Here is a 25,570-nt window from a genome sequence, read left to right as displayed (position 1 = left end):
TCTCTCTCTCTGTGTATGTGTGCGTGTGTGTATACATGTTGATCTCAGTTATGTCTGACCGTTTTTTGTCTACTTTTAGCTTTGTGTGTGTGTGTGTGTGTGTGTGTGTGTGTGTGAGTGAGAGAATATTTAATATATATATATTGCATGTATAAATGTGTGTATGTGGCCGCAGCTTGTCTTTGTTTGTGTGTGTGTATTTCATGTTTGCGTCTAGATGTCAGAAAAAGTGCAGCCAGCAGCAAATGCTGCGGCTGGTGGCAGTGTGACAAAATTAAAGATGTGGGGAGAGAGGGAGGATAGGAGGGTAAGGAAGGAAGAGACGAGGGTAAGGAGGAAAGAGAGGGAGGGTAAGGAGGGGGGAAAACAGGAGGGTAAGGAGGGAAGAGAGGGAGGACAGGAGGATTAGGAGGGAAGAGAGGGAGGACAGGACGGTAAGGAGGGAAGAGAGGGAGGACAGGAGGGCAAGGAGGGAAGAGCGGGAGGATAGGAAGGTAAGGAGGGAAGAGAGGGAGGACAGGAGGATTAGGAGGGAAGAGAGGGAGTTAAGGAGGGGGGGGAGAGAGGGAGGATAGGAGGGTGAGGCTGGAAGAGATTGAGGATAGGAGGGTGAGGAGGGAAAAGATTGAGGATAGGAGGCTGAGGAGAGAAGAGAGGGAGGATAGGAGGGTGAGGAGAGAAGAGAGGGAGGATAGGAGGGTGAGGATGGAAGAGATTGAGAATAGGAGGGTGAGGAAGGAAGAGATGAAGGATAGGAGGGTGAGGAGAGAAGAGAGGGAGGATAGGAGGTTAAAGAAAGAGGGATGAACATAGGGATGTAACAGAAGAGGGGATAGGAAGCAGGGATGAGGATGGGTGAGTGGGGAGGGTGGTTGCGGCGGATCTGTCGGAGGAGAACAGAATAAGGGAGTGGCGAGGAGGACCGTCAGCGGGACGTATTGATTGTAACTCCGTCCCGAGCGTCTGTAATGAGATCTAGTGGCTGTGGCTTTCTGGAGGAGCAGATTTGTCACCTGGGGCCAGACACTATGGCAGGGCGGGACAGGGGGTGAAGAAGGGAAACTGGCAGCAGAGGGTCAAGAGGAGAAGAGGAGGAGACAAGAGAAGGGGGGATGAGTCAGGGAGAAGAGTGCAAAGCTTAAAGGGACAGAAAGATGGAGAGAGTGTCGCTTTATGATGAAAAGACAAGACACAAATGATGACTAGAGGGGAACCTAAGAAAGCGCCTGTTGGGAGCATGCGGCTAATTACTGCAGACAGTCTCTGTCTGGACTCATCTCCATGGTAACAAGATGGGCCAGCAGGGCTGGCCAGCACACAGGAAGACACAGACAAGGAAATCAATGAACAGACAGACAAAGCAGGGAGTAAAACCATGCTCATTAAACCAGATTCACCCTTTCACTTACATGTCTGTGTCCATGTGTGTGTATCAGGTCATGCTCGCCTGTTGACCCTACATTAAGACTTGGTATTTGTTGCTAGAGCGGCTGTCGAAAAGAGCTAACCTTTACATACAAAGGAAGTTTTTTTGCTCATGTATAAACAGGCTAGAGATCAGAGAAGGTCGCTTGTGATCCGAATATTGCTGCTTTGGATCATGCGACCGTAAAGACAGTAAAGTTTGACTTCCCTTAAGGGAAAAAAAGTGTTTCTGCTCCCTGAGCAGATACTGTTGAATTGTCCTTGAGCAATGCAAGAAACCTCTAATTGATTTGATAAAGCTTTTTAGTGGCAAAGTGCTGAAGTCTTGTCATTTTAATGACTGTTGGCAGCAGCGAAGAAGGTGTTATTGGATTTCGTTTTAGATAGTGTACATTTAAGAGCCTTGTTAACAGGTCTTCTTTCTTTAATATGGGGAGATTGACAGAATACTACTGTTTATATAAATGAACAACTAGACATGTTGGGGCAGGTATGCAGATATGTGGAAGAGGTGTGATTGTGTGCAAGTGTGTCAGAGAGAGAAAAAAAACTCTGTACTGTTTGATATCTTGATGAATCATAATGTAGGCTAAATAAATTGGTGATCCCCAAAAGGAATGTTACGAGAACCAATACTTCCATAAACCTAACAGTACTTGTTTTTCTACTATACCACTAGTACCGTAGATACGGTCAAGGCTCAAGACTAGTGGCGATAGAAAATGTGTTTGGGACACCGTAAACTCACCATCGACACATCCAGGGGACACACCCTATTCTGTGTTGAAATCGGCTAGTTAACGTTAAGCTGGGGACACATCAAGCCAACATTAAAGAACTGGTTGCCTTTGTTTTTGCCAAAAAATTGCAATTGAACACACTGCAAAGACTACAGCCGACGTCCAACTACCACGGACGTTCTGCACCTACGTGAGAGGAAATAACTCTCCACACCAGCAGGTCGCGGTAGTTTGTATTAGTCATACAAAAAGGGAAACCAAAAGACCGAGGACGGCAGATTTACAAGCCGTTGTTATGATGCGTAGATGAAACAAATCGGCGTTTGACGACCATTTTCACACCACTCTCACTCACTACTTAGCGTCATTCCAGATGACCATGTCGTGAAAAACCCTGTGCAGGACTGTGTTATTTACCAGCTGTTAACAGCTAACGTTAACTAGCTCTTGTCCTGCCGATTTCAACCTTCTAAACGGGAAGTACTATTGTGGTGTGTTCAGGCTTTATTCAGTTAAAGTGAGTATTAGGCAAAGGTATATTCTAACGTTATCATGATGTGTTCAAATGTAATCTTGTAAAATGTAGTTTTTGGCGAGAAACTTGACCTTCTCACAGCAATATAAAATAGATAATAGAGAGGGAATTATGACCTGTTTCACTTCATAACAAAAGACAGTATGCAAAGGTAATAAAGACGTGTATGTTGAAGTACATGTGATTTATTGTTTTACTTTTGTTTTTTACCGTGGTATTGAATTGGTATTGAGAATTGTGGAATTTCACTGGTATTGGTATCGACTACTAAATTTCTGGTATCATGACATCCATACTCCCCAACAATCAAATTGAATTCTAATCTCGATGCGTCTTCCTTCCATATATGTCCACAAACATGACGTTTTCACCGCCATGACCTGCGTGCGAAGGGCAGGTCATTGAGTTTGTGGGTGAGAGAGGTTTTGCTAGCTTGGAGTGAGCCAAGCACTAAAAAGAGGCCGCTGCATGAACTGCGTGCGTGCGTGAAAGAGAGAGACGAGCCCTGTTCTCTTTCAGCCAATTCCAACCATCAGTAACCCAATTTAGTCTGGGTCATTTAGCCAATAGGACACACACACACACACACACACACAGATACTTTGAAACAACGGAAAATCTGTTGTCAGGGCGCTCTGACCTTTCCCTCCCTGGACGTCACTTCACTTTTATAGAAGAATTTACACCTAATACAGGAGGCTCTTGTCAAATTGATTCTTTAATTATTTTTGGCCCTGTATTTATGTCCATATATAGTCGATATAGTGTAAACATCACTAGGTGAAAGGGCGCAAACTATCCACATGCATTTGTGTAAAATGGCCCCTAATGGTTGTCCGTGTGACGGTGTGTTACCACCTGCAATATACAATGTGGTCGATAAAGCCATCGTCGTGACCCAGTCACGTGAAACAGAGCAGTAAACATCTTGGCATGGTAAACCACCCAATCTCATTACTGAGTGATGAGTGTGTGTGTGTGTGTGTTTGAGTCCCTGCACAAAGCGGGTATGCATACAGGAAGACCTCGTGGACATGCAATAAATGTCTTGTCCAAACATTTACCGTTTTGGATTCAGGCTTCAGCGTATGAGTCATACACACTTTGTAAAGAGACACCACAGAGCGTCGTGGTCGTCATTGTCTTGGTGACAGCTCTACAGGATTATATAAATAGAGCCGATAGAATGGGAGGGAGATACTCCACTTCCAGTTTGTTATTCCTGAGTGTTATCTCTGTATTTACTTCATTAATTAGTAGTGATGATACACAGAGCCACTTCTGAGGGAACACTGATTGGCAGCGATTCACAAGAACTTCCAATAGTGTTGCTTTCATCACATGACAGGAAACCTTTTATAAAATCACAGGCCTACCTGGCATATTTATGTTGCCATTGGGAAGCTGGATGTTTGAGGCCGATATCAATAGAAGACATTCAATAATGATCTAATAGCTAGCGTCTGGTTTGACATATACACATTCACACACACACAACGTAAACAAGGATTACTCAAATTGGTCATTTTTAGCCCACTGCACACACTTGCATCAGATCAACTGCCCCTCGCCCCACACAGCCTTGGAACCGCAGTAAAATATCTTGATATTTGCGAGTACACGTGAGTAAACTCATTGACACCTCTCAGGTTCCTGTGTTTGTAAAGTCGCTTGCATGATGGCGGCTCTTTATCTGTGTGTCAGTAACCCTGAGAGGGAGTGGCTGGTGCAAAGGAAAAGACTGTTTACTTCTCTTTTCATCCTTTAATACAGGTTGGAAAAAGTTTCAGCATAATGTGGGTCTGTCTTCGACCAAAAAAAGTCTGTAAAACTGAGTTTCTCCACAAAGAATCACACAAAAGCACTACTTTAAATCTTGTGTTTGCCAGAGATGTGCTCATTAGTTTCTTGGAAATAAGTCATTCAGCATGAAATAAGCATAAAAAACAACTAAGACCAAAACGACAGATTATTATGGCTCTGTTTTCAGGCTTTAAAAAAATCTAGCCGGTGACGGGAGACTTTGGCCAATCACAGGTCATTTCAGAGAGAGAGTGTTTCTATTGAGCGTTCCTATTGGCTGTACTCCGGCTGGTGGGCGGTGCTTGGTATTTCTTCAACTGATCTCAACATGGCTGCCAGACCACAAACTTTCTCATTTTACAGCTAAACAGTACACTACAGGATGTTTTTGAAAACATTTGAGGAGAGAAATAGGCATTAAAGTAACAGAACATTGATTCATATTTAATCAGCGCTGACTAGTTTGACCGTTTGATCGGAGTTCGTGAGTGATTGACTCGTGGCTCTCATAGACGGCAGCTGGACGGCAGACTCCAGATCAGCTCTGACTGGTTGTTTTCCTCTGGTCTGTGAAATCTTGCAGATGCCATTAGGATCATCGGAGGACACATCGGCAAAAAAAAAATTCAGATTACCTGTCTCATGCACTACTGTCAGGATATAGTGACCGTTTTATAAAAATAATTAAACATATTTGCTCCATTTCTACCCACTGCAGCTTTAAAGTAAAACCCATACATGTGTAGAAAATTGGGTAATTTTGAATTTTAAAATGTATCAGAGCCCTATCATCTTACTATTACTTTACTTTTATTAATATAATATTAATATACAAATTACCTTTCCCCCTCTCCATCACCCTTTAGCTCACCCTATGTTGCTCTTCTGTTTCCCCACCATCTTTCTCCATCTCCTTCGGCTTACCTTATTCCCCCTCTACTCTCCCTCCTCTGTTACTCTCCTCTTGGCCATAGCAGTGACCACAAACAGACCATAGCGTATTTGTATTTATGTATGTGTGCGCTTGCTTGCATGAGTATTGACGCTTCGCTTCTTATGGCAGTATCACTCTCTCCCTCGCAGCAATCAGTGTGTTTTTGTTTACACGCTTTCCCCTCCCCCCTCCTGTCTCTCTCCTCGACTCTCTCAGGGCGAATGTCTTACATCAGATCACTCGAAGCATTAATAGCGAAGCTTTTGAAGCTCAGGACTCCCACCGTGGCCAAATATAGTAAACGTGAATCCAGCAGCTGTGTGTGTGTGTGTGTGTGTGTGGATGAGTGTGTGCGTGCATGTGTTCTCCTGAGTAAATGGCTCTGGGGTAAAAACGTGTTTGTTATTGTTCCCAGCACTTCGCCTGTAGACAACACTGCCAATTAAAGGGGAGGTTTTATGTGTTAAGAGCAGGAAGTGTTGCCGTGTGTGGCTGCACGCTATTGGCTGCTCAGCTTCTCCCATGTTCCTTCCCTGGGGACTGAGCAGCCAGGGCTCTTTACTGCCATGGCCAAATGAAAGGTAAACACAGCACACCTTTGATCAGGCTCTGCATTTAAAACCCTTACTGGAACAGTATGTGTGTGTGTGAGGAAGCGGCAAGCAAATTATTGAATGACACAGTGAGGTTTACGTGTGTGTGTGTTTGCTTAATGAGAGATAAGCTCTCCAGGATGCTACCGCCTCCTCCTCCTCCTCCTCTTGTTGTTGAAGCATGAGTGAAATCATCCCTCCATCCATGCCTTCCTTCCCTCCATCCCCCCATGCAGCCAGCATGAAAACAAAACAAGGCGTTGTATGAATGAAAGTGGGAGGGGTAGAGTGGCCTAGAAAGGCAGGCAGGCAGATAGAGAGATAGATAGTGGTGCAGGGCAGGGTGAGGCTGTGGCGGATAGGAGGGATAGAGAAGAGGACAGTGGAGGAGGAGGAGGAGATGAATGAATGAGTGAGCTGACTGGAGCATGTTTGGCATAGCAGCTAGCCTGTGTAGCGCGGCGCTAGAGTGAGCAGAATGAGGAATAATGCTGCTGCAGTAGTGGTGTTATGCTGCTATAGTGCTCCCCGCTGAGACTGGGATCAGATAGGAACAGGAGAGGAAAAGGGTACCTCGGATTAATAAAGAAAATAACTGAAAGATCAAATAAAATACCAAGGTACTGCATCACACGTGTCTGTTAATATAACAGGGGGATGTAAACAACAGTTTTTTACGACCCTGTGTTGAATGGATTTGTGTATCTCTGTTTCGGCCCCGCTCCAGTTCTAATTCACCTAAAGCAGCAGCAGTACATTTGTCTTCCCTGGCATGTTGGCTACTTGGCTGCGTCTGCCCCCTGTCTGCCCCAGCAAGGCCAGGGTTAACCCTGGACGTCTCTCCTCCCCGACATGGAACAGGCCATTGAATGGCTGCCTCCCCCAGTCAGCAAACACATTGGCTGAAGCCGAGGGTGGATCTGGGGCTGGAGCGGCACTCCGGCATGGATCCTCTCGACTGGAGCTGGATCTGCGAGCTCCCTCAGCCCTCCCTGCTTTGTTATGCGATGCCGTGGTCACAGCATGTACACACACAGCAGACAGACAAGAGGGGGGAGGGCTGGGGAAGAGCTGTGCATTTTTTCTCTGTGGGTCAGAGACGACTGTGTGCAGCGGTGGGTTTACTAGCTCATGGTAAAGAAAATGCAGTGGAGCGACCCCTGCATGAACTACCCCAGAAGGTCGGAGATTATGTTTTATCTACATTAGTCATCCCCCCTCTCCGCGGTTTTGACCCCCTGTCCCTTTCGTCATTGTTCTTTTCTTTAACCTTATTATCCCACCCCTCCGCTCCCCCTGCCACAGCCCCGTCTGTCCTCTCTGCTTTTACTCAGGCAGCACAATGGGCAGCCCTCCCGTTCAGGGGGGGGGGGGGTCCTAGCTGTATCCTCGGCAGTGAGAGCTCATGTGATGTCCTCACAGAGGTGGCATCCCACGAAGGCTGGCATACAGTGCCTCCTTTGCACTTTTAAGCTAACTGTTTGATGCACTTTTCTTTAAATGTTTGTAGCTGCTGGGGAACCATAACAGTGGTCCATCTTTCTGATTTTAGCTTGTTTATAGTAAGGATAACTCCAATGTCACGCGAGATAATCAAATACTCTCTAATAGAGAATCTTCTTTTCCTTGATGCTGTAAGTTTTCACCTCGGTCAGCACATGATATCAAAGCTGACAGTATAGTGAGAAACATGGTGAGAGACGGTGATGAACACACAGCATAAAGGTGCGAGTGTCTGACAAATCTAAAAGGTTTGTCATTGTAAACATCTGGCTGATGTTCTTTAGCTGCCAGTGGATTCTAGATTAAAATGAACATACAGCCTGAAATTAAATGAAATGTTTATATCCGAATTAGAGATGCTTTGTTAGCGACTATTCTTAATAAAATAAGTCTACTAATACTGCAGATATGAAGAGAACAAGTTGCTAAACATAACGGGGGACTTTTATTTTGAAGAATATAGGAAATTTTATAGGTAATACAGTGTCTAGGTAAAACAGGGTGGCCCTGTTGTAGTGGCGATGCAAATCCCTGCCGTGCTGGGCTGAGGTGCCGAGTCTAGCCGAGCCGAGCCGAGCCAGCACATGTGTATAGAAAAACCCTATACTGTATGTAAACTCTTACCAACTCACTGCTTATGGTGATTTCCTGTCCAGTCAGTATGTGCAGTTGGTAAAAAGGTCAGTGCCTGGTATTAGGTGAGATGTAATGAGTCTCTATTGGCCCTCAGACAAGACAATAACAGCTAGTTTATTAGATCATTACAGGGTACAGGTCAGGGGACTGCTAATCCAATCACAATTGACACTCGGGCCCTTTCACCAAATGCTGTTTCCCAATAGGTCAAATGAAACCTGACATGAGCCAATGACCTATAATGTTCAGCCTATTAGCAATTAAGGTTGTTTCCATGGCGCTGCAGACCGCCGCTGTTGGCCATCAGGCGTAAATTGTGGACAGTCGCTCCCTTATGGACGCTAGGTGTGCAATCAGTGATCGTCTAAATACATGTTTGTATACAAATTACGGCCGGAGCTCGTCTGATTGTGTTCTCCACTGCTAATTAGTGTTGGTCTAATCGTGTGCTTTTGTGCAAATTAAGTTGAAATGTTCGGACAACCTCTCAGGTGAGTAGTGATATTTTTAGGATAACACAACCACAGAATACAGAGAGGAGGTCATGTAATTGCAGTTTATATTCAACTTGTTGATACAACAGTGCTTTACCAATACAGTAGCTTAGTTATTTGTGACATTTGTTTGATCTTTCTGTGAGGGTCAAACAGTTTTCAGTTGCAGGTTTTGTGCTCCTTCTGATGGCGGTACGCCGTTACCATTTTCTCTTTTGAGCAACCGCAGCAACAACACATTAAAAAGGCAACAGGGAACCACAAGCCCTCGCCGAGAACACCTGTTTATAGTTCATACAGCCGTGTTCATGTGTGTGTACTTACACACACCAAACATGCATGTGGTTCCCATCGCTGCTCTCAGATCAGAGCAAACCACCACTTGGTGGCCATTTTGACCACAGGGTTTTGCTCTCTCCGCCCCTTCTTGTTTTAACGTTTTGTGAGGCGTTAAATGCTAGACGTGTAGATGCCTGCCTACATGCAGACCCGTGCTGTTCATATTTGGTGTTTTGTTTTTATTTTACTTTGCTTCTGCACGGTATTTGTGTGTTTTTGTGATCTTTGGTTAAGTCCCACTGCTCACCCACTCGTCTCCAGATGCCATCAAAACCAGGAGTGGTTATAAACACAATCTTCATGGTGATACGAAATAAAACATGACTGAGTCCATGTGTATCGAACCTGATATTAACCACCTCTCTCCTTTTTCTCCTTTCCTCAGTGTGCTTGGACAACTGTAAGCATAGTGCGTGTAGCCTCCAGGGCCAGTGCTGCCATGACCAGTGCCTGGGCGGCTGCTCTGAGCCGGGTAATTCAAGTAGCTGTGTGGCCTGCAGGAACCTCCAGCATGGGAGCAACTGTTTGGAGAAGTGTCCTCCTGGATACTACGTCTTCAAGGGCTGGCGCTGTGTCAGCTTCTCATTCTGCCAGGTTGGTAATAACTGGAATTCTTAAAGTTAACTTGTATAATATTTAGCACACATGTACACACAGTAAGCTGCATACACTAGTGTAAACACATGTGGTACATATGTGTTTTCCTTGTTTTTGAATCCAGGACCTCCACAACCAGTGTACACAGACTAAGAAGTTGAACCAGGACCGGGAGACGGGCTGCTTCGAATACGTTATCCACAATGGGGCCTGTATTCCAGAGTGTCCTTCTGGATACACCACTATCAACTCCACTGCGTACGTCTGGCGCACACACACACAAACGCACACACACCTTTAATGCCACCATAAACACCACTGTGCTATTGATGGTGGCCATCATTACATAATGAGATGTAGCTGTCACCCACAACAAATCGTCCCTCTGTGTCTTCAGAGAGAACAAATGGATTGTGGTCACTCAACACACTCAATAACATTTGCACACAAGAGATGATGGCGTTTGGAAGTTGATCAAACATAAAGGGCAGGAGTGTTTTTCCACTATGGAAAGTCTGCTCTCTCCTCTGTGGAGAAGCAGCTGGGCTGCTGAGGACAAATAAACGTGAGACATTGTAGAGGTGCAAAACACCACCTGCTTCTCTGTTCGCCTCAAAGGTAAGCAGTGCTGTTTAGCTGTTAAAACATGCAGGTTTACGATTTACGATCAAGTGCCGTGTCAACTGATAGCCTATGAGACACCTCATTCTTATGATTCAGTAAAAGGTTTGTTATATTTTCTGCTAAACCTGCAATAGGCAGAATGTTTTTGGCATCATTGGGCAAAAATTCCATAATAACCTTTCAGCATATTGTAATTCAAGTGTTCTGAGAGAAAACTAGAGTTCTGCACCTCCTCATGGCTCTGTTTTCAGGCTTTAAAAAATCTACTTTGAGCCAATCACAGGTCATTTCAGAGAGAGCGTTCCTATTGGCTGTGCTCCAGCTGGTGGGCGTACACAGAGGCAAATGCTTTTTTCAGATTACCTGTCTCATGCACTATTGTCAGGATATAGCGATTTTTTATAAAAATATAATTTTGTAATCATATTTGCTCCATTTCTACCCACTGCAGCTTTAATCTCTCAGAAAAAGGCCACAAAATTCATAAATATGCAAAACTCACAACAGACGGAGGCATCGGAGAGCTAATTGTCTGTTAAGGAACAATTAACATCTAAATAACACATATATTTAGATGTTATGTGATTGTTGGCCAGCCATGACCTGCTTTTGTAAAAACTTGAATACAAACTGCAAATAAATTGCAGTCATTATTTCTCAACCTAATCTCCAATAGTATTCTCATTTTAGTTGAAACTTCAGTTGTATGAATCACAAAACAAGCAGCATACCATATGAATAAACAAACGCTGTTAGCTCTGATGTCAGTTAATATTGGTATGATACTTCAGTCAGTAGCACCAAATACAAAGTTGCCATAATATAGGCATGAGACTACATAATGTCATATGCAAATAAGTCCTCTAATCTCAATGCAGTAAATGAGTCCCTGGTGTTTTCACATCGCATTCTGTTCTCAGTGATTACACAGCTGCATCAAGTCAAAGCCTTCCCAAACTGACATAAATAGAACAAACAGTTGTCCACAGCAGATTACACACTTTTGTTAACATCCTCATATGCAGATTAAATGCATAAACTTCATATACTCAAACTGGATATTGTGTTGCAAGCATATACACTGACAGCGAGAAATGCTTTGGGCATATACATGTAGGCCCTCTGTAGTAGTAGTAGTAGTATAGCTCCGGGTTTAAGGTGGTTAAAAGGTACATAGGTGAAAGATCAAAGGTCCAAATCCCTTTTAAAGACACACTGAACCATTTATCTTATTATAAATTCCCTCTGGATAAAAGTGTCAGCCAGGTGCCGTGAATGTAAAAGCAATGTCAAAAAAGTGTCTGGACCTCACCTGGTCCTGTTTAGCACACAGCTTTGTCTGCACGTGCAACAAGCAAGGGCATGACCTTATTTAGCATTCTTACTTCTACGGGGGTAGAGGAGGAACATCACTGGCTTCCTCATTCAGCGCCAGTAGCTGTTGCTAAATGACAAACACACGTATTTGTTTTGAGGCCAAGTATGTGTTTTGAAACCGCTCCTGTTTGCATGCTTTCAAAACACATACACAGGTGTGTGTGTGTGTGTGTGTGTGTGCGCAATGAGGTTAAACATTTTCCAGCAGAAACGTGACGGCTGAAAAACTCCTGTTGTCTGTTTTCAGTGAGACAAATCTGACTAAACAGCTATTACAGGAGCTGCCAGTTGATTTAAAAACATAACAAGAAGTTGTAGTCTTGTGTATATATTAGGGGTGGGAGTTACCAGAGGCCCCACGATACTATACTATCATGATACTTAAAACTGCAGTGGGTAGAAATGGAGCAAATATGATTAAAAAAATGGTATTTTTATAAAACGGTCACTATATCCTGACAGTAGTGCATGAGACAGTTATCTCTCAGAACACTTGAATTACAATATGCTGAAAGGTTATTATGGAATTTTTGCCCAATGATGCCAAAAACATTCTGCCTACTGCAGGTTTAAGTCAAGATACAAACTTATTGCGATTTTAAACATTTTGCGATATGCTCGGTATTGCCATTTATTTTTTTATTTTTTTTTTAAAGTTATTTTTTGGGGTGATTTTTAAGCATTTTTTTATTGATAGGACAGTGGATAGAGTGTTGGAAAGGGGGAGAGAGAGAAATGACATGCGGAAAGGACCACAGGCCGGATTCGAACCCTGGTCCACCGCTGCTAGGACTGAGCCTTGGCATTTACATGGGCGCTCGCTCTACCGACTGAGCTAACCAGCCGCCCGGTATTGCCATTTATTGACTTTTTTCAACTGCACGTTATGCAGTTTGTCAACATCTGTTTTATCTAATAAGATACCGTTTTTACTCTGTTCATCTCAGAGTTTTCATTCACATATCTTGAGGTCAGAGGTCAAGGGACCCCTTTTGAAAATGGGCATTACAAACATCTTAAATAATAAATCAAACAATACTACTTATTATTAGTAAAACAACAACTAAATACTAACTACAAATAAATAGCTCTTACAGATACAATATTGCCACACAAAATATCGCGATACTATGCTGTATCGATTTTTTTCCCCCACCCCATAGTATTTATGCTGTGAAACCTCTACTGAATACGAGACCACTTTCTGTTAAAGACAGAGAAATGAAATGGAGTGTGGAGAAGGAAGAAAGATGGCGAGTGGGTGAAAAAGAAGCACAGAGAGGTGTGTTTCTCTGAGTTTGTTCTAATAAGAGCAGGTTGTGTTCTGGAGACGTCTGCATCGCTTGAAGCCGCAGGTGGCTGGATGATTGATGGTGTTTGTGTGTTTCTGGTATACCTGTGTACGTGCATGTTTTTGCGTATACATGTGTATGTAAGTGCGCGTTGAGTGTTTGTGTGTGCCGAACGTGTTTGTGACTACATTAGCTCGTTCCCAGTACGGCGTTTGGTCGGGTTACTTTTTCCAGGTGAAGGCTGGGGGGGAAATGTCCACTGTGTCCAGATAGAGAGAGGTTTATATATAGAGAGAGATATATTTATTAGGTAAATAACACATGCTCACGTGCACAGAACTCTAGCACACCCAGCGGAAATGGTAAGGACATTTGAGTGTGTGTGTGTGTGTAAGAGAGAGATTGACTTTCTCTTGCATGCTGCTAGCCTGCAGGGATTATCAGGTGCTTAGACAGAAAAGAACATTGCTTTAAGTCTCAGTCATACACCCCGAGGCGTAAGGCAGAATGGCATCCTTTGTGTTTGTTTGTTTGTTTATGTGCATGCATACGTATAGAATGTGTGTGTGCGAACATTATGTGATAAACAAAACTTTTCATTGGTATTCTGACGCAGTTGCAACAACAGGCGGCCTCTGTGTGTCTGTTTTGCTGCTATGGTTCAGTTATAGCGAGAACAAGCGTCATCATCACAGGGGCAGAAGCAACACCCAGATAGACACACACACACACACACACGGCGAGACAGTCAGACAGACGACACACATGATTGTAAACATGAGTTGTGCCAATATTTACAGTAAAATCCTACCTGCCCTTTGCCGTTTGTCAATAGTATTATGTAAATTTGAGAATCTAATGTTCGTCTGGATGTTTCTGTAAAGTTATGAGTGTGCTTACAACAGTGACTAAAACATTTTGAGGAACCAGATGTCACACGGGAACAGTCGGGTGGATATTTTCAGAAGTTTTTGAACCATTTCATGATAAAACATGTTTTTACGTATAGTATACGACTATATCATTGCACCACTTTGTTGAACACTCGATTCTGATTGGTCAATTACGGCATTCTATGGTCTGTTATTTCCTTATAGCAGACCGCTGCTTTGTATAACAGTCAAATTATTGATTTCTTAAGTAAGTAGCCATGTAATAAGAATAATAATGTACAGCGAGCAGTTCATTGTTGTGAAATAAACCCCTTCAGGGTGATGCTTCGCATCGGGGTTCTGTACCACCCTGTCGGGTTTATTACGCAACAATGACCGACTCGCTGCACATTATCCCTTCCATTACTATACTGTATACTTTATGCATGTACGGTACGGTGTATCTTGGGCTGGGTGAAAATTCAATATAATCATTTATCATCTTTCAATGGAATCGTATCGTGATGAAATCATATATTGAGATGTCGTGATTGCACAACTTTGAAAAATTATCTAATTGCGATTATTTTGACTGATATTGCAATTGCGATATGATTTGCGATATTAGAGGGTATGACCATTTTTACATAATTATTCAAATTTTCATTGAAAAACATATTAAAATGATTATGGTGTGATTTTTGTGGCGATCTGTACCAAACAAAGATGTTTTCTTAAGTCTGTAGAATATGATGTGTAGGCCAGGACATCTCTGCAGCACCACAATATTTAATTTAAAGGCCAAATTGCAATTTGGATAAAATTTCAATTAATTGTGCAGCCCTAATCGTGATACATAATTACATCATCTAAATTGATGATAACAACAAGTACATACTACATCTAAATTTCTCAGGAAATCTAATCAAACTCAGTTAAATCAAACTATTGTCTTAATGTGATTACTCTGTATTTATATGCATGCATGTAAACTTAGTCAGTGTATAGCTGGAAATATTTATTAATTTTTTCCTCTATAATTTCATTTAAAGCTGTTACCTACATTTTGCGCAAAAAAGTTATTAATTAAATGAGAAAATACTCCGCACTTTTCATTTGTCAAGTATTTAATTCACTTAGGAGTATACAAAAATAGGCTTTACCATGTGGTTATTAGACTATTTATTTATTGAACTACCAGAAAAAGTGCTATATCGTGATATATATCATTATCGGGATATGAAATCACTAAATCACTGAAATCGTCACTAAAATCCACTGAAAAGAGTTTGCTCATCTTTCCTGGACGCTATAGCAGCACAGTAGTACAGTGTGTGTGTGTGTGTCTGTGTGTGTGTGTGTGTGTGTGTGTTCTTGGTCTGGTTCCGCCAGGCCCGGGCCCGAATCCAAACCCGAGCGTCAGCTGCGGCCTCTGTCGTAGATGGTTCTAGCAGACCCTGGAGCCGGAGTCACAGAGTTCAGCCGGACAGATAAACACTGTCCCTTTAAGAGCTGCTGTTGAGACCCAGCCTGTCTGCCTGTGTGTCTGTGTTTTTCAGTACAACGGCCCAAAACATTCTCCCTTTCTACGCTGCAACTAGAGCATTACTTCTGAGAAGCTGAATATACGATTTTCCATGTGGGAGAGAGAGACACACAAAATATACTTTTTTTTCTCACTGTTGTTTTGAGAGATCATTACAGTGTGTTTCCACTCACTAGAAGTCATAGAGGGGAAACAATGATTTGGCCTCTGATTGATGTGAGTTATTAAGATCTTGATAAGATGGAAACAACTGTAGGAAAAGCCAGGTGTGTAATGGCTCATTTGGCTCTCTCAGGGTGGATAGGAAAAGCCAGACAAGGACCAAAACAACACCCCTGAGACTCAGTGTTTCATGTCACCATGGCGTCTATAGCACGGCCTGGCTGTTTGGGGGGAAAGAAGGGGCACGATTTTGGTAAGACTGTGTGTACTTGTGTGTGCTTCCTGGAAAGGGGGATTATAATAAGAGTTGCATAAACATAGAATTAAGTCGGGGTGAGCTTACAAATGGCAGTGCATGCAGAGCTTGCATGGTCCCCGCAGTGAACAACAGCATCCTTTGTTAGCTGTTCCCCGGGCTCGGGGGCTGCTTTAAAAAGGTGCCTGTTAAGGCTGCTGTTTGATGTCATTGTCTCCTTGACTTTGAGTTTGAGAAACCCTGATTGGGCTGCTTCAAAATCCATTCTACTGAACCAGTGTCACCCCTTCTCTGATTTGTGGATGTATGTAAAATGCTGGTGGGTGGGGGAAGCTGTCACTCAGCGGTGTTAGGAACGATACGTTGAGGTTTTGTAGCCAGCCAACCAAAAAGCAGCATTTTTAGTTTACGTCTAAGGCAGACCTTTGTGGTTAGGGATGTCAAGGCTGGAAGTGGAATTAAAGAAAGGGATTATGTTCTTTCGAGACGGCTTGAAAAAATTTGTGAATGAAGCATCGGGTCCCTTTTTCTCCATATGGCGTGTACGGGGCTGCTCGCTAGACAAGCTCTGCCTTTTGTGAATGAATTTCCTGAAAGCCAGCACTATCAAGGCCTCATTGCTCCGTGTACATTTGTGTATGTGTGATTACGTGCACATGTTTGCAGGGAGGGAGAGGACGCCACCCATAGAGCTGAGAGAGAGAAGCAGAGCCTGTTGGGAACTGCAGCTGGTGTTTCAGTCATGTTGTTATTGTTGTCTGTGATTGTGCTCTGTGTGTGTGTGTGTGTTTGTGTGTCTGTTGTATGTGCGACAGAAGTAATTGAAGCAAAGGAAAGGAAGCTCTCTCCTCCTCTATCCCCCAGTGCTAATAAAAATGAAGGAGGCTCAGATGTGGATGAGAGATTGTGTAATCTAATTCCACTCCTAAAAGCCTATGGATTCATTATGGGACTTATCAAATTAATTTAGAGAATTATACAGATTCACCTCTGAATGCATCAGCTCATTCATTGAATTGCAAGGCTCTGTTTTATTGTCTCTCATTTGAGATGATTCCTTACATTCAGTCAGTTGTTTTAGCACGGATTTCACACATCTTGCCACCACTTTGGTTATTAGAAAGTAGGCTGTCATTCGATTCAAATATTTTATCGCGATCACACATTTTTTATCTGTTCAAAATGTATCTTAAAGGGAGATTTGTCAAGTTTTGAATACTCTTATCAACATGGGAGTGGGCAAATATGCTTGCTTTATGCAAATGTATGTATATATCTAATTTTAGAAATCAGTTAACAACAAAAAAACAATGACAAATATTGTCCAGAAACCCTCACAGGTACTGCATTTAACATAAAAAATATGCTCAAATCATAACGTGGCAAACTGAAGCCCAACAGGCAACAACAGCTGTCAGTGTGTCAGTGTGCTGACTTGACTATGACTTGCCCCAAACTGCATGTGATTATCATAAAGTGGGCATGTCTGTAAAGAGGAGACTCGTGGGTACCCATAGAACCCATTTACAAGAGCCATGCCAGTTTTTCCTCGCCAACATTTAGCACAAATCTGGAGTGTTATTTAACCTCGTTCCCAACAAGCCAGTATGACATGGTTGGTACCAATAGATTCCTTAGGTTTTTCTAGTTTCATATGATACAAGTATTCACTCTAGCTTTAGTCTGCTACAACCTGCTACAAGTTGCGTTAATGCGTTAAAGAAATTAGTGGCGTTAAAACTAATTTGCGTTATTATTGCGTTAACTTTGACAGCCCTGTTAGAAAGCTTTTGTTTTTTGATATTCATTGAAGTCAAATAAAGGATTAATACATAGAAGCCAGAAAATATTAGGAACAAGAGGTACAAACAAGAGTGAGCACACCACAAACTCAAATATGAAGCCAGACAGCTGCCCACATATAAAATTCAGAATAGATTCCAGCAAGTAGAATAAATGTAGATCAGTTAAATTCCACTAAACAGATTCAGCCTTGTTGTTTTGAAAATGCCATGTCATCCCCGGTCCCAACCCACGCCATACCAGTACGTCACTGAGCATTCCTGCCTCATACCATTCAATTCTGCATCATTCCATTTTTCATATCTACGCACAGAAACATTCGTGGTATTTTTTTTTGTTGTTTTCCTCTCTGAAAAAACAGTTTGTTGTTTGTCTCCAATTTAGGCAGTATTACCATGACGCCTCCAAGCGTCCTGACACTGACGCTTGGCGTGTTAACTCATCAATCGTCAGCTCTTATAAACATTGCAGCCTCAGTTGTTTTGTAGCTCTGGAATGTATCTTATGTATCACATTTTGATTAAATGCATGTAATGTTCCTGCTTGTCTGCATTGATCTGCATCAATAAGGTGTGTTGATGGCCCTAATCTGTGTACATCTCTCTGTCCGTCTGTGTAGGTTGACCTGTTCGCCATGTGCAGGCCTGTGTCCTAAACTGTGTGTGGGAAATAAGACGGTTGACTCGGTCACATCAGCTCAGGCTTTGAGAGGCTGCACTGTTCTCCACGGCAACATGATCATCAAGATTCGAGGAGGGAGTGAGTACTACTACACCTCACCGCTTGCTGGGCCTCCCGTAGAGGCTCTGCTTCTCACACTATGTCTGTCGCTCAGGTTTCTCAGTCTGCCTTGCTCTCTTTATCAGAGGCCTGTACTACGAAGCAGGATTTGGGGTTAGTGAGGTAACTTCAGGTTTAACCTTTCAGGGTTTTTAGTCCTACGACGGTGGTTCACTTCTTACCGGGGTAGATCGTCATGGTTACTGATGCTTAACACCTAATCTGCTCCGGAGCAGGTTATGTTCAATATAAGAGATCAATTTGTATAAAAGCACCGCCTACTGACCAATCAGTGATTGGTCACATGCTGCAAACACCGGCCCTTTTATGTGAACTGCATAGCCAGATTGAGAAACCCTGGGTCGATTTACCGAGTTGATAAACACCGTCGTAGGACCCTTTAGCGTGATTGTTAGGGTTAGTTAAACCAGATAACGAGAAGATACCCTGGGTATGTTGAACTGGCTTCGTAGTACAGGCCTCAGGACTTCTAGCCTTACAGTTTGTGTCTATCCACCTGCTCATATGACCATATGACCATCTGTCTGTTTTCTGCCTGTCTTCCTACTGACTGTCTATATGAACAAATGTCCATCTCCATGCAGATAACATTGCGGCTGAGTTGGAGGCTAGTTTGGGCCAGCTTGAGGAAATCACAGGATATCTGACTGTTCGCAGAGCCTACGCCCTGGTCTCCCTCTCCTTCCTCCGCAAACTACGCGTTATTAGGGGGGAGCATCTTGAGGGAGAGTAAGTATCCTCTCTCCTCTCCTCTCCTCTCCTCTCCTCTCCTCTACATTAAAATAAATGTTGCGTTTAATATTTATTTGTCTTCCCTCTGTCTCTCTTAGTACCTTTTCCTTCTATGCGCTGGACAACCAGAACCTGCGTGAGCTGTGGGATTGGTCCAAGCACAACCTGACCATCCGTCGCGGTCGTACGTTCTTCCACTACAACTCCAAACTCTGCATGTCTGAGATCAGAAAGATGGAGGAGGTGACGGGAACCAAGGAGCGCAACCAAAAGAGTGACATCGCCGTACGCACCAACGGGGACCAAGCCTCCTGTAAGATGACCAGAATGTCAGACAAGAGACGTTCACCACCTGACTGATTACATTTCATTATTGTATTGTTCTAAATGTGCTTTGGATTTTTTGTACTTGCAGTACAAACATAATTACATTTTTTTTTATCTTATAGAAAAGATTTTCCTGTTTTTTTTTACCACCTCAACATCTCTCATTTTAGCTCTTAAGGCTGAGAGTGCATGCATCTATTGCTGAATGTATATTATTAAACTGAAATATACTCCTAATGAACAGTGTTGTCAAGAAAAGTACAAAACACACATCCTTACTCTACGTAATGTGCATTTTACAAGTCTAAGCTTTATGTTTTGACATATAGTTTTATGAGAAAATGCAGAAATGCTGCTTATATCTTTAACCATTGTGGTGTGATTGTCTGTACCTCAAAAGCAGAAGCACTGGGGTGTTTGATCATCCACTCTTCATTTGCTCTTTTACCGAAGTCATGTGCTGACCATCGTCTGTTTCATCCCTTAGGTGAGACGAAGCTGCTGGAATTCAAAGTGATCAAGACCACGTCAACTATGATTATGTTGAAGTGGGAGCCCTTTTGGCCCACAGACTTCAGAGACTTGCTGGGCTTTATGGTTCTCTACAAAGAGGCGTAAGTATCTAACAGAAATCCTCGGATTTCTCCGTACCATGGCACAAAACATCCCATAGTTTATTACAAAATAAAATGACAGTAGCTAGTCACAATGAGCAACCATAACGATTGGCCTGGCTTGATCCCACGGCTGCCTTTGATACTGCTGATGATATTTTCATCGAGAGACAAGATTCATTTGGTCCGACACGTCTTGCTCTTGACTAATGGTTTGGTAGTGGCTTTAAAACTGCTGAAACTAACATTTTGCCAGCAGGTGGCGGTAGTCCATATTTTTCATTCAAAAAAGGAAACCGGAAGACTTTGGATGGCAGACATACAAGCCATTGTTATGATACGTACATGAAACAAAGCGTTGTTTGCTGACCATTTTCACACCACTCCGATATGGGCAGACTAGAACCAATGGTGTGGGACACACTGCAAAAACTAGGCCGGCGCTCACCAACAGCCCCAAACTGGCCGTTGGCCGACCGTTGGCTTGGTGTGTCAGTGCCTTTAGTCCTATAAGCAAGCTTGTAAACTGTATCAACATCAACTAGTGAATGTCATGAACTCTTTTCCAGATGAATAAAGATAAGACTGAGATACTAGTAGGTTAAAAAAAATCAGACAGGAAATGTATTCACACCTTGAATGACTGTCTCTGGAGTACAGAGACCCCATCAGGAGTTATTTTGGACAGAATCAAATCTAAAATTCTCCTTACACTCTTTTAAAGCCATTCATTGTTTGGCTCCCCAGTATATATTACCTGAACTAAAATGTGCCATTTAAATAAACATTGCATTACATCCTTACCTTTCTCTGATCTTTTTTCTTTCCATCTGCTACAGGCCGTATAGGAATGTGACGGAGTTTGATGGGCAGGACGCGTGCGGCTCTAACAGCTGGGCGATTGCTGATGTCGAGCCTCCAAGTCGTTCCACGGACAGCAAGAAGGCGGAGGATCCGGGGCACCTGATCCGACCATTGAAGCCCTGGACCCAGTACGCCATAATGGTCAAAACCCAACTGTCTGTACCTGACGAGCACGAGGTTCATGAGATTCATGGAGCCAAGAGCAAGATCATCTACGTCCGCACTGAAGCCACCAGTGAGTTACACCACATAAAAACAGAAGTTAGGAGAATATGTTTTTAAAGACTTTGTTTTGGATGTTAGATTTGATGGAGGGTTTCACTGACTGTAGAGAATATCTGACTTTACAATTAGATGATGAATAAATTATACAGAATCACAATTTCTGGACTATCAACTGTCTTGGTTTAGAAATACCCCATGGAGTTTTCTTGTAAACAAACACAGTTATGTTTACATTTAGTCTTTCTCACCTTAACACATTGTGTTTATTCTTGAGGCATAACAAACTCGCTGAATGCATTTCCCTCTTCATAAATCATTTGCAACATTTTTTGGCATATTTTCAACACTGCATTGTTTACATCTATGTTTGCTTGATAGCAGTGTTCCCCCCCCCCACCTTTCCCGTCTGGAAAAAATATCTGCAGCAATCATTTTTATCCTTTTTTGTGACAATGACGAATGAGGGGCTGCGTTTTTTCACAAGTTGGTCTGAACGCAGCCTAAGGTCGTACATCACCAATGCAGTCTCCTGACTGTTGTCTTCCTTCTTCCCCCTCAGAACCCTCTGTGCCTCTGGACCCCATCTCCTCCTCCAACTCCTCCTCTCAGATCATCCTGAAGTGGAAGCCTCCTGCCAGTCCCAACGGCAACATCACCCACTACCGTGTCATCTGTCGTAAGCAATCTGAGGACAGCGACCTCTACAAGTTTGACTACTGCCTACAAGGTCAGTATCCATAGGTTGATCCATTCAAATCTGCCTAGACTACTGTTTCAAAACAATCAGCTGATGCTCTGTTTACATGTGTTTGTCTGGCTTTCCCTCACGCCTGTTTCTCCCGCCCAGGAATGAAGCTGCCGTCTCGTATCCCAACCCACCTGGACAGCGAGGATGAGCAGAAATGGAACCACACAGATGAGCCCACCTCAGGGGGCAGGTGCTGCGCTTGCCCCAAGACAGACAACCAGCTGAAGAAGGAGCAGGAGGAGATAGAGTACCGCAAGACCTTTGAGAACTACCTCCACAATGAAGTCTTTGAGAGCAGGTACACACCACCACTACCACCAAACATGTATTTTAAGTTGATTAATGTTTCATACAGACTGAATCAGGTTGAAATAAACAACCAATAATTAGGTCACAAATATGAATGTCTTTGTTAACGACTGAACAGTTTAAACAAGTCCAGGCCAACTTTAAGCTTCTTTCTTGTCACAGTGGCCACACTAAAGTCACACACTGTACAGCGGTTTGGTTACAACTTTTAATGAACTTTATGCTTGTTTTAAAAAGCCTGTGTACATTCAAAAGTCAGTCCATTTAGCGTGACACCAAGCGTAGCACCAACAGGAGCTTCTTGCTTTGTTAGTTGCTGTTTATGGCAGTGCATCAGCAACACTGGATCCTCTCTCTCGAGCCAGACTCAGTCACTCCTCTTTTGTGCCAGCCACCATGATGTGCGTCTCAAAACAGCTCCGTGCCAACTCTGTCTTGTCCATCCGTGTGTGTGTTTGTGTGGTTTATGTAGACCCTTGTTTTTGTACAGGGCACTACTGTGGGGGGCTCAGGGTGGGAGGTGCTGATTGTCTGGGCCGCTGTACCCCTACCCTCTCCCCTGACACACACACACACACACACACACACACACACACACAGTCTCTCCCTCCGCTTCCCTAGGGGAGTGATTACTATGCCCATTATCATTCATGCCAGTCAGGGATGCAGTCATGCAGACTGCCATTTGGAAGCACATAAACACTCACACACACCTCAGCTGGATTTTGAACCCATGCTGTTGAACGGGCCAAGGTCAGCCCCATACACCGAAGTACACAAAGAACTCCTCGTGCTCTCTTTTTCCATCACGCAAAGGGATGCAGGAAGCTTCTTATTTTTTCTCCTACTTGAACAAGTGTTGGTTCAACATTAACTACACTTCGCTGTACAGTGAAGGAGAAGCTTCCCTGCAGCAGCTTGGGGTAAAGTGTGCTACTCAAGGACACTTAATGGTGGTCATTTTGGAAGGAAGGAAGATAGTTTTCTAATTCATAGACAGTGATTCTCCGTGTCCTTACACAGAGGTTAGTGCAGTAGGGCTGCAACTAATTATTATTTTCATTGTTGATTAATCTGTTGATTATTTTCTTAATAAGTCATTAAGTTGTTTGGTCTATAAAATGTCAGAAATGATGTCGATCGGTTTCTCAAAGCCCAAGATGACGTCCTCAAATGTCTTGTTTTGTCCACAACTCAGAGATATTCACATTACTGTCAGAGGAGTAAAGAAACCAGAAAATATTCACATTTAAGAAGCTGGATTCAGAGAATTTGGGCTTTTTTTGTAAATTACTCAAACCGATTATCAAAATAGTTCTTGATAATTTGATAGTTCACAACTGAACGATTAACCGTTGCAGCTCTACACTGCAGGTCTTCTATGTCTTAGTTGGTTTAAGTTCATGGCCTTTGTGGTGGGCGTACACTCATAACCACTGGGAGTAAAGTGGACCTGCTCATTGGCACCACCCAGTGGTGAGGGTTGGTAGCTCATCCAGCAGGGCAGTAGGTGGTATTTGTAGATAAATGTCATGCAGTCAGACTTGCTCCACACTGTAAAGGTTAGTGTGGATAGAGGTCCTCACTGATCTCCTCCACGCTACTGCTCCATCTGCCAGCATCTAGTTCACGTGAACTGCTTCTGACTTTTGTGTTAATTTCTCCTGACTTGTCTGAGAGCCATTTGTGTGAGAGGACTGCATGCAGAGGCTCTAAAAAATAACTTCCTTCAGGTTTTTATTGTCATTTTACCTAACTTTTGCTAACAGCTTTACCTGTTGCTCTGTTTGTCCAGACCATCTCGTCGCCGACGCTCTGTGGGAGTTGCCAACGCCACCCTATCCTCTTTCTTCCTCACCACGGCCCCCAGTCTGGCATTCGGCTCCACCACAGCCACCCCTGAGGACAAGGACAAGGAGGGATCCAAGGTCTCAAACACTTTTTAGATTTTGTATACCATACAGATTTGTCATTCTCGTGTCATCACATGTGCTGATCGTTTGCTGTTCTCCATCCTAGAGTTTCAGTTTTGAAATGCACATGTAAAATAAGAAAATTAATACTGATCCCCTTTAAAAGTTGCTCAAAATCAGCAGAAACAGAAGTGAAACACTGTCTCTTGAAAAATATTGTATTTCAAAATCTGTAAATTTACATACTGAATAATTGAAAGCACATGACATGTTTTTGTCTTCATCACTTTCTAACAAAAATAAATGGTTTTGTATGATATCCCTAGAGTGTAGCCACAAATCATTGACGCAGTTGGAGTTGTTACATTTCTCTTGTCTTTTCTGCTCAGGTGGAGCTGAAGGTGTCCTCAAAGGAGTCGACAGTCATCTCCAACCTGCACCACTTTACCAGCTATAAGATAGAGATCATGGCCTGCAACCATGCGACAGACCTCAAACGCTGCAGCATGGCTACTTATGTCAGCGCTCGAACTATGCCAGAGGGTAAGAACAAATGCAAATCTCACACTTATATGCACTCAGTTTATAAGGTACACCTATAGAAGCTAACAGTAATGCAGTGTAATACAACAGTTCTGCAAGAAATCCCAACTTAAAGGGATAGTTTGGGTGTTTTGAAGTGGGTTGTATGAGGTACTGATCCAGTCAGTGTATTACCTATAGTAGATGATGGTCGGCAAGCCCCCAGTTTGGAGAAACAAATAGTAGTTACCGCTCAGAGGCAAAGAATTGTACTGCTGTGGAAGGGGGCCGGCAGCAAAATGTATTTTAGCCACCTAAAAGAAAGGCTCACATAAAAAAATCAATATTAGTTTACGTGTATACTATATTTAGAATATTTTCATACCTTGCAATGAGACAGCCCCTTTCTGACAAGGAACTGAAGCCGTTATATCCATCTATGCTCTCGCCAAGGCCACCAGACTCCATTGATAAAACCTGCAATTTTACCTTGCAGAACACAGGGGTTGCTGGTCTACCGCTGCCTCAATCGATTAGCTCATTTGTGTTATTGTGTGACTTTGGTGAATCCGAACTAACCAAAGTCAAACAATAACACTAACTAACTAACCAATCGAGGCAGCAGTACACCAGCAACTCCCTTGTTCTGTGAGGTAATATTACTGTTTTTTTCCATGGAATCTGGTTACTTTGGCAAGAGCATACATAATGGTTCAGTTCCCCGTCGGAAACACAGACTGTATAGCTGTCTCACGGCGAGGTAAACCGGTGGGCCTTTCTTTTAGGTGGCTAAAGACGGTCATCCACTGTAAGTAATACACTGACTGTGGATAAGTACCTCATACAACCCCACTTCATAACACGCGAACTATCCCTTTAATGAAGGTTATAATGTATTTGTTGAAACTCTTTTTGAGAGGTGTGTTGATTCAACTTCATGGTCATTTTGGTAATTGAGTATATATGCTTTTGACACGTTGAGAT

General features: G+C 43.0%; 1 protein-coding gene across 2 annotated transcripts in view; it reads left to right on the top strand.

The window, feature by feature from the left end:
• Positions 1-25,570, top strand: part of insrb (insulin receptor b) — a 91,658-nt gene that overhangs the window by 58,932 nt on the left and 7,156 nt on the right. For both annotated transcript variants that reach the window (XM_037769509.1, XM_037769510.1), the window contains exons 3-13: positions 9,388-9,596; positions 9,724-9,857; positions 18,151-18,290; positions 18,917-19,061; positions 19,163-19,377; positions 19,879-20,005; positions 20,845-21,104; positions 21,654-21,821; positions 21,942-22,140; positions 23,947-24,079; positions 24,454-24,607. In XM_037769509.1, coding sequence (XP_037625437.1) covers positions 9,388-9,596; positions 9,724-9,857; positions 18,151-18,290; positions 18,917-19,061; positions 19,163-19,377; positions 19,879-20,005; positions 20,845-21,104; positions 21,654-21,821; positions 21,942-22,140; positions 23,947-24,079; positions 24,454-24,607 — 1,884 coding nt within the window. The remainder of the gene's footprint in view (positions 1-9,387; positions 9,597-9,723; positions 9,858-18,150; positions 18,291-18,916; positions 19,062-19,162; positions 19,378-19,878; positions 20,006-20,844; positions 21,105-21,653; positions 21,822-21,941; positions 22,141-23,946; positions 24,080-24,453; positions 24,608-25,570) is intronic.

Source organism: Sebastes umbrosus, chromosome 5 (assembly GCF_015220745.1).
Source record: "Sebastes umbrosus isolate fSebUmb1 chromosome 5, fSebUmb1.pri, whole genome shotgun sequence".
Taxonomy (NCBI): Eukaryota; Metazoa; Chordata; class Actinopteri; order Perciformes; family Sebastidae; genus Sebastes; species Sebastes umbrosus.
This window is presented reverse-complemented; position numbering and strand designations above follow the sequence as displayed.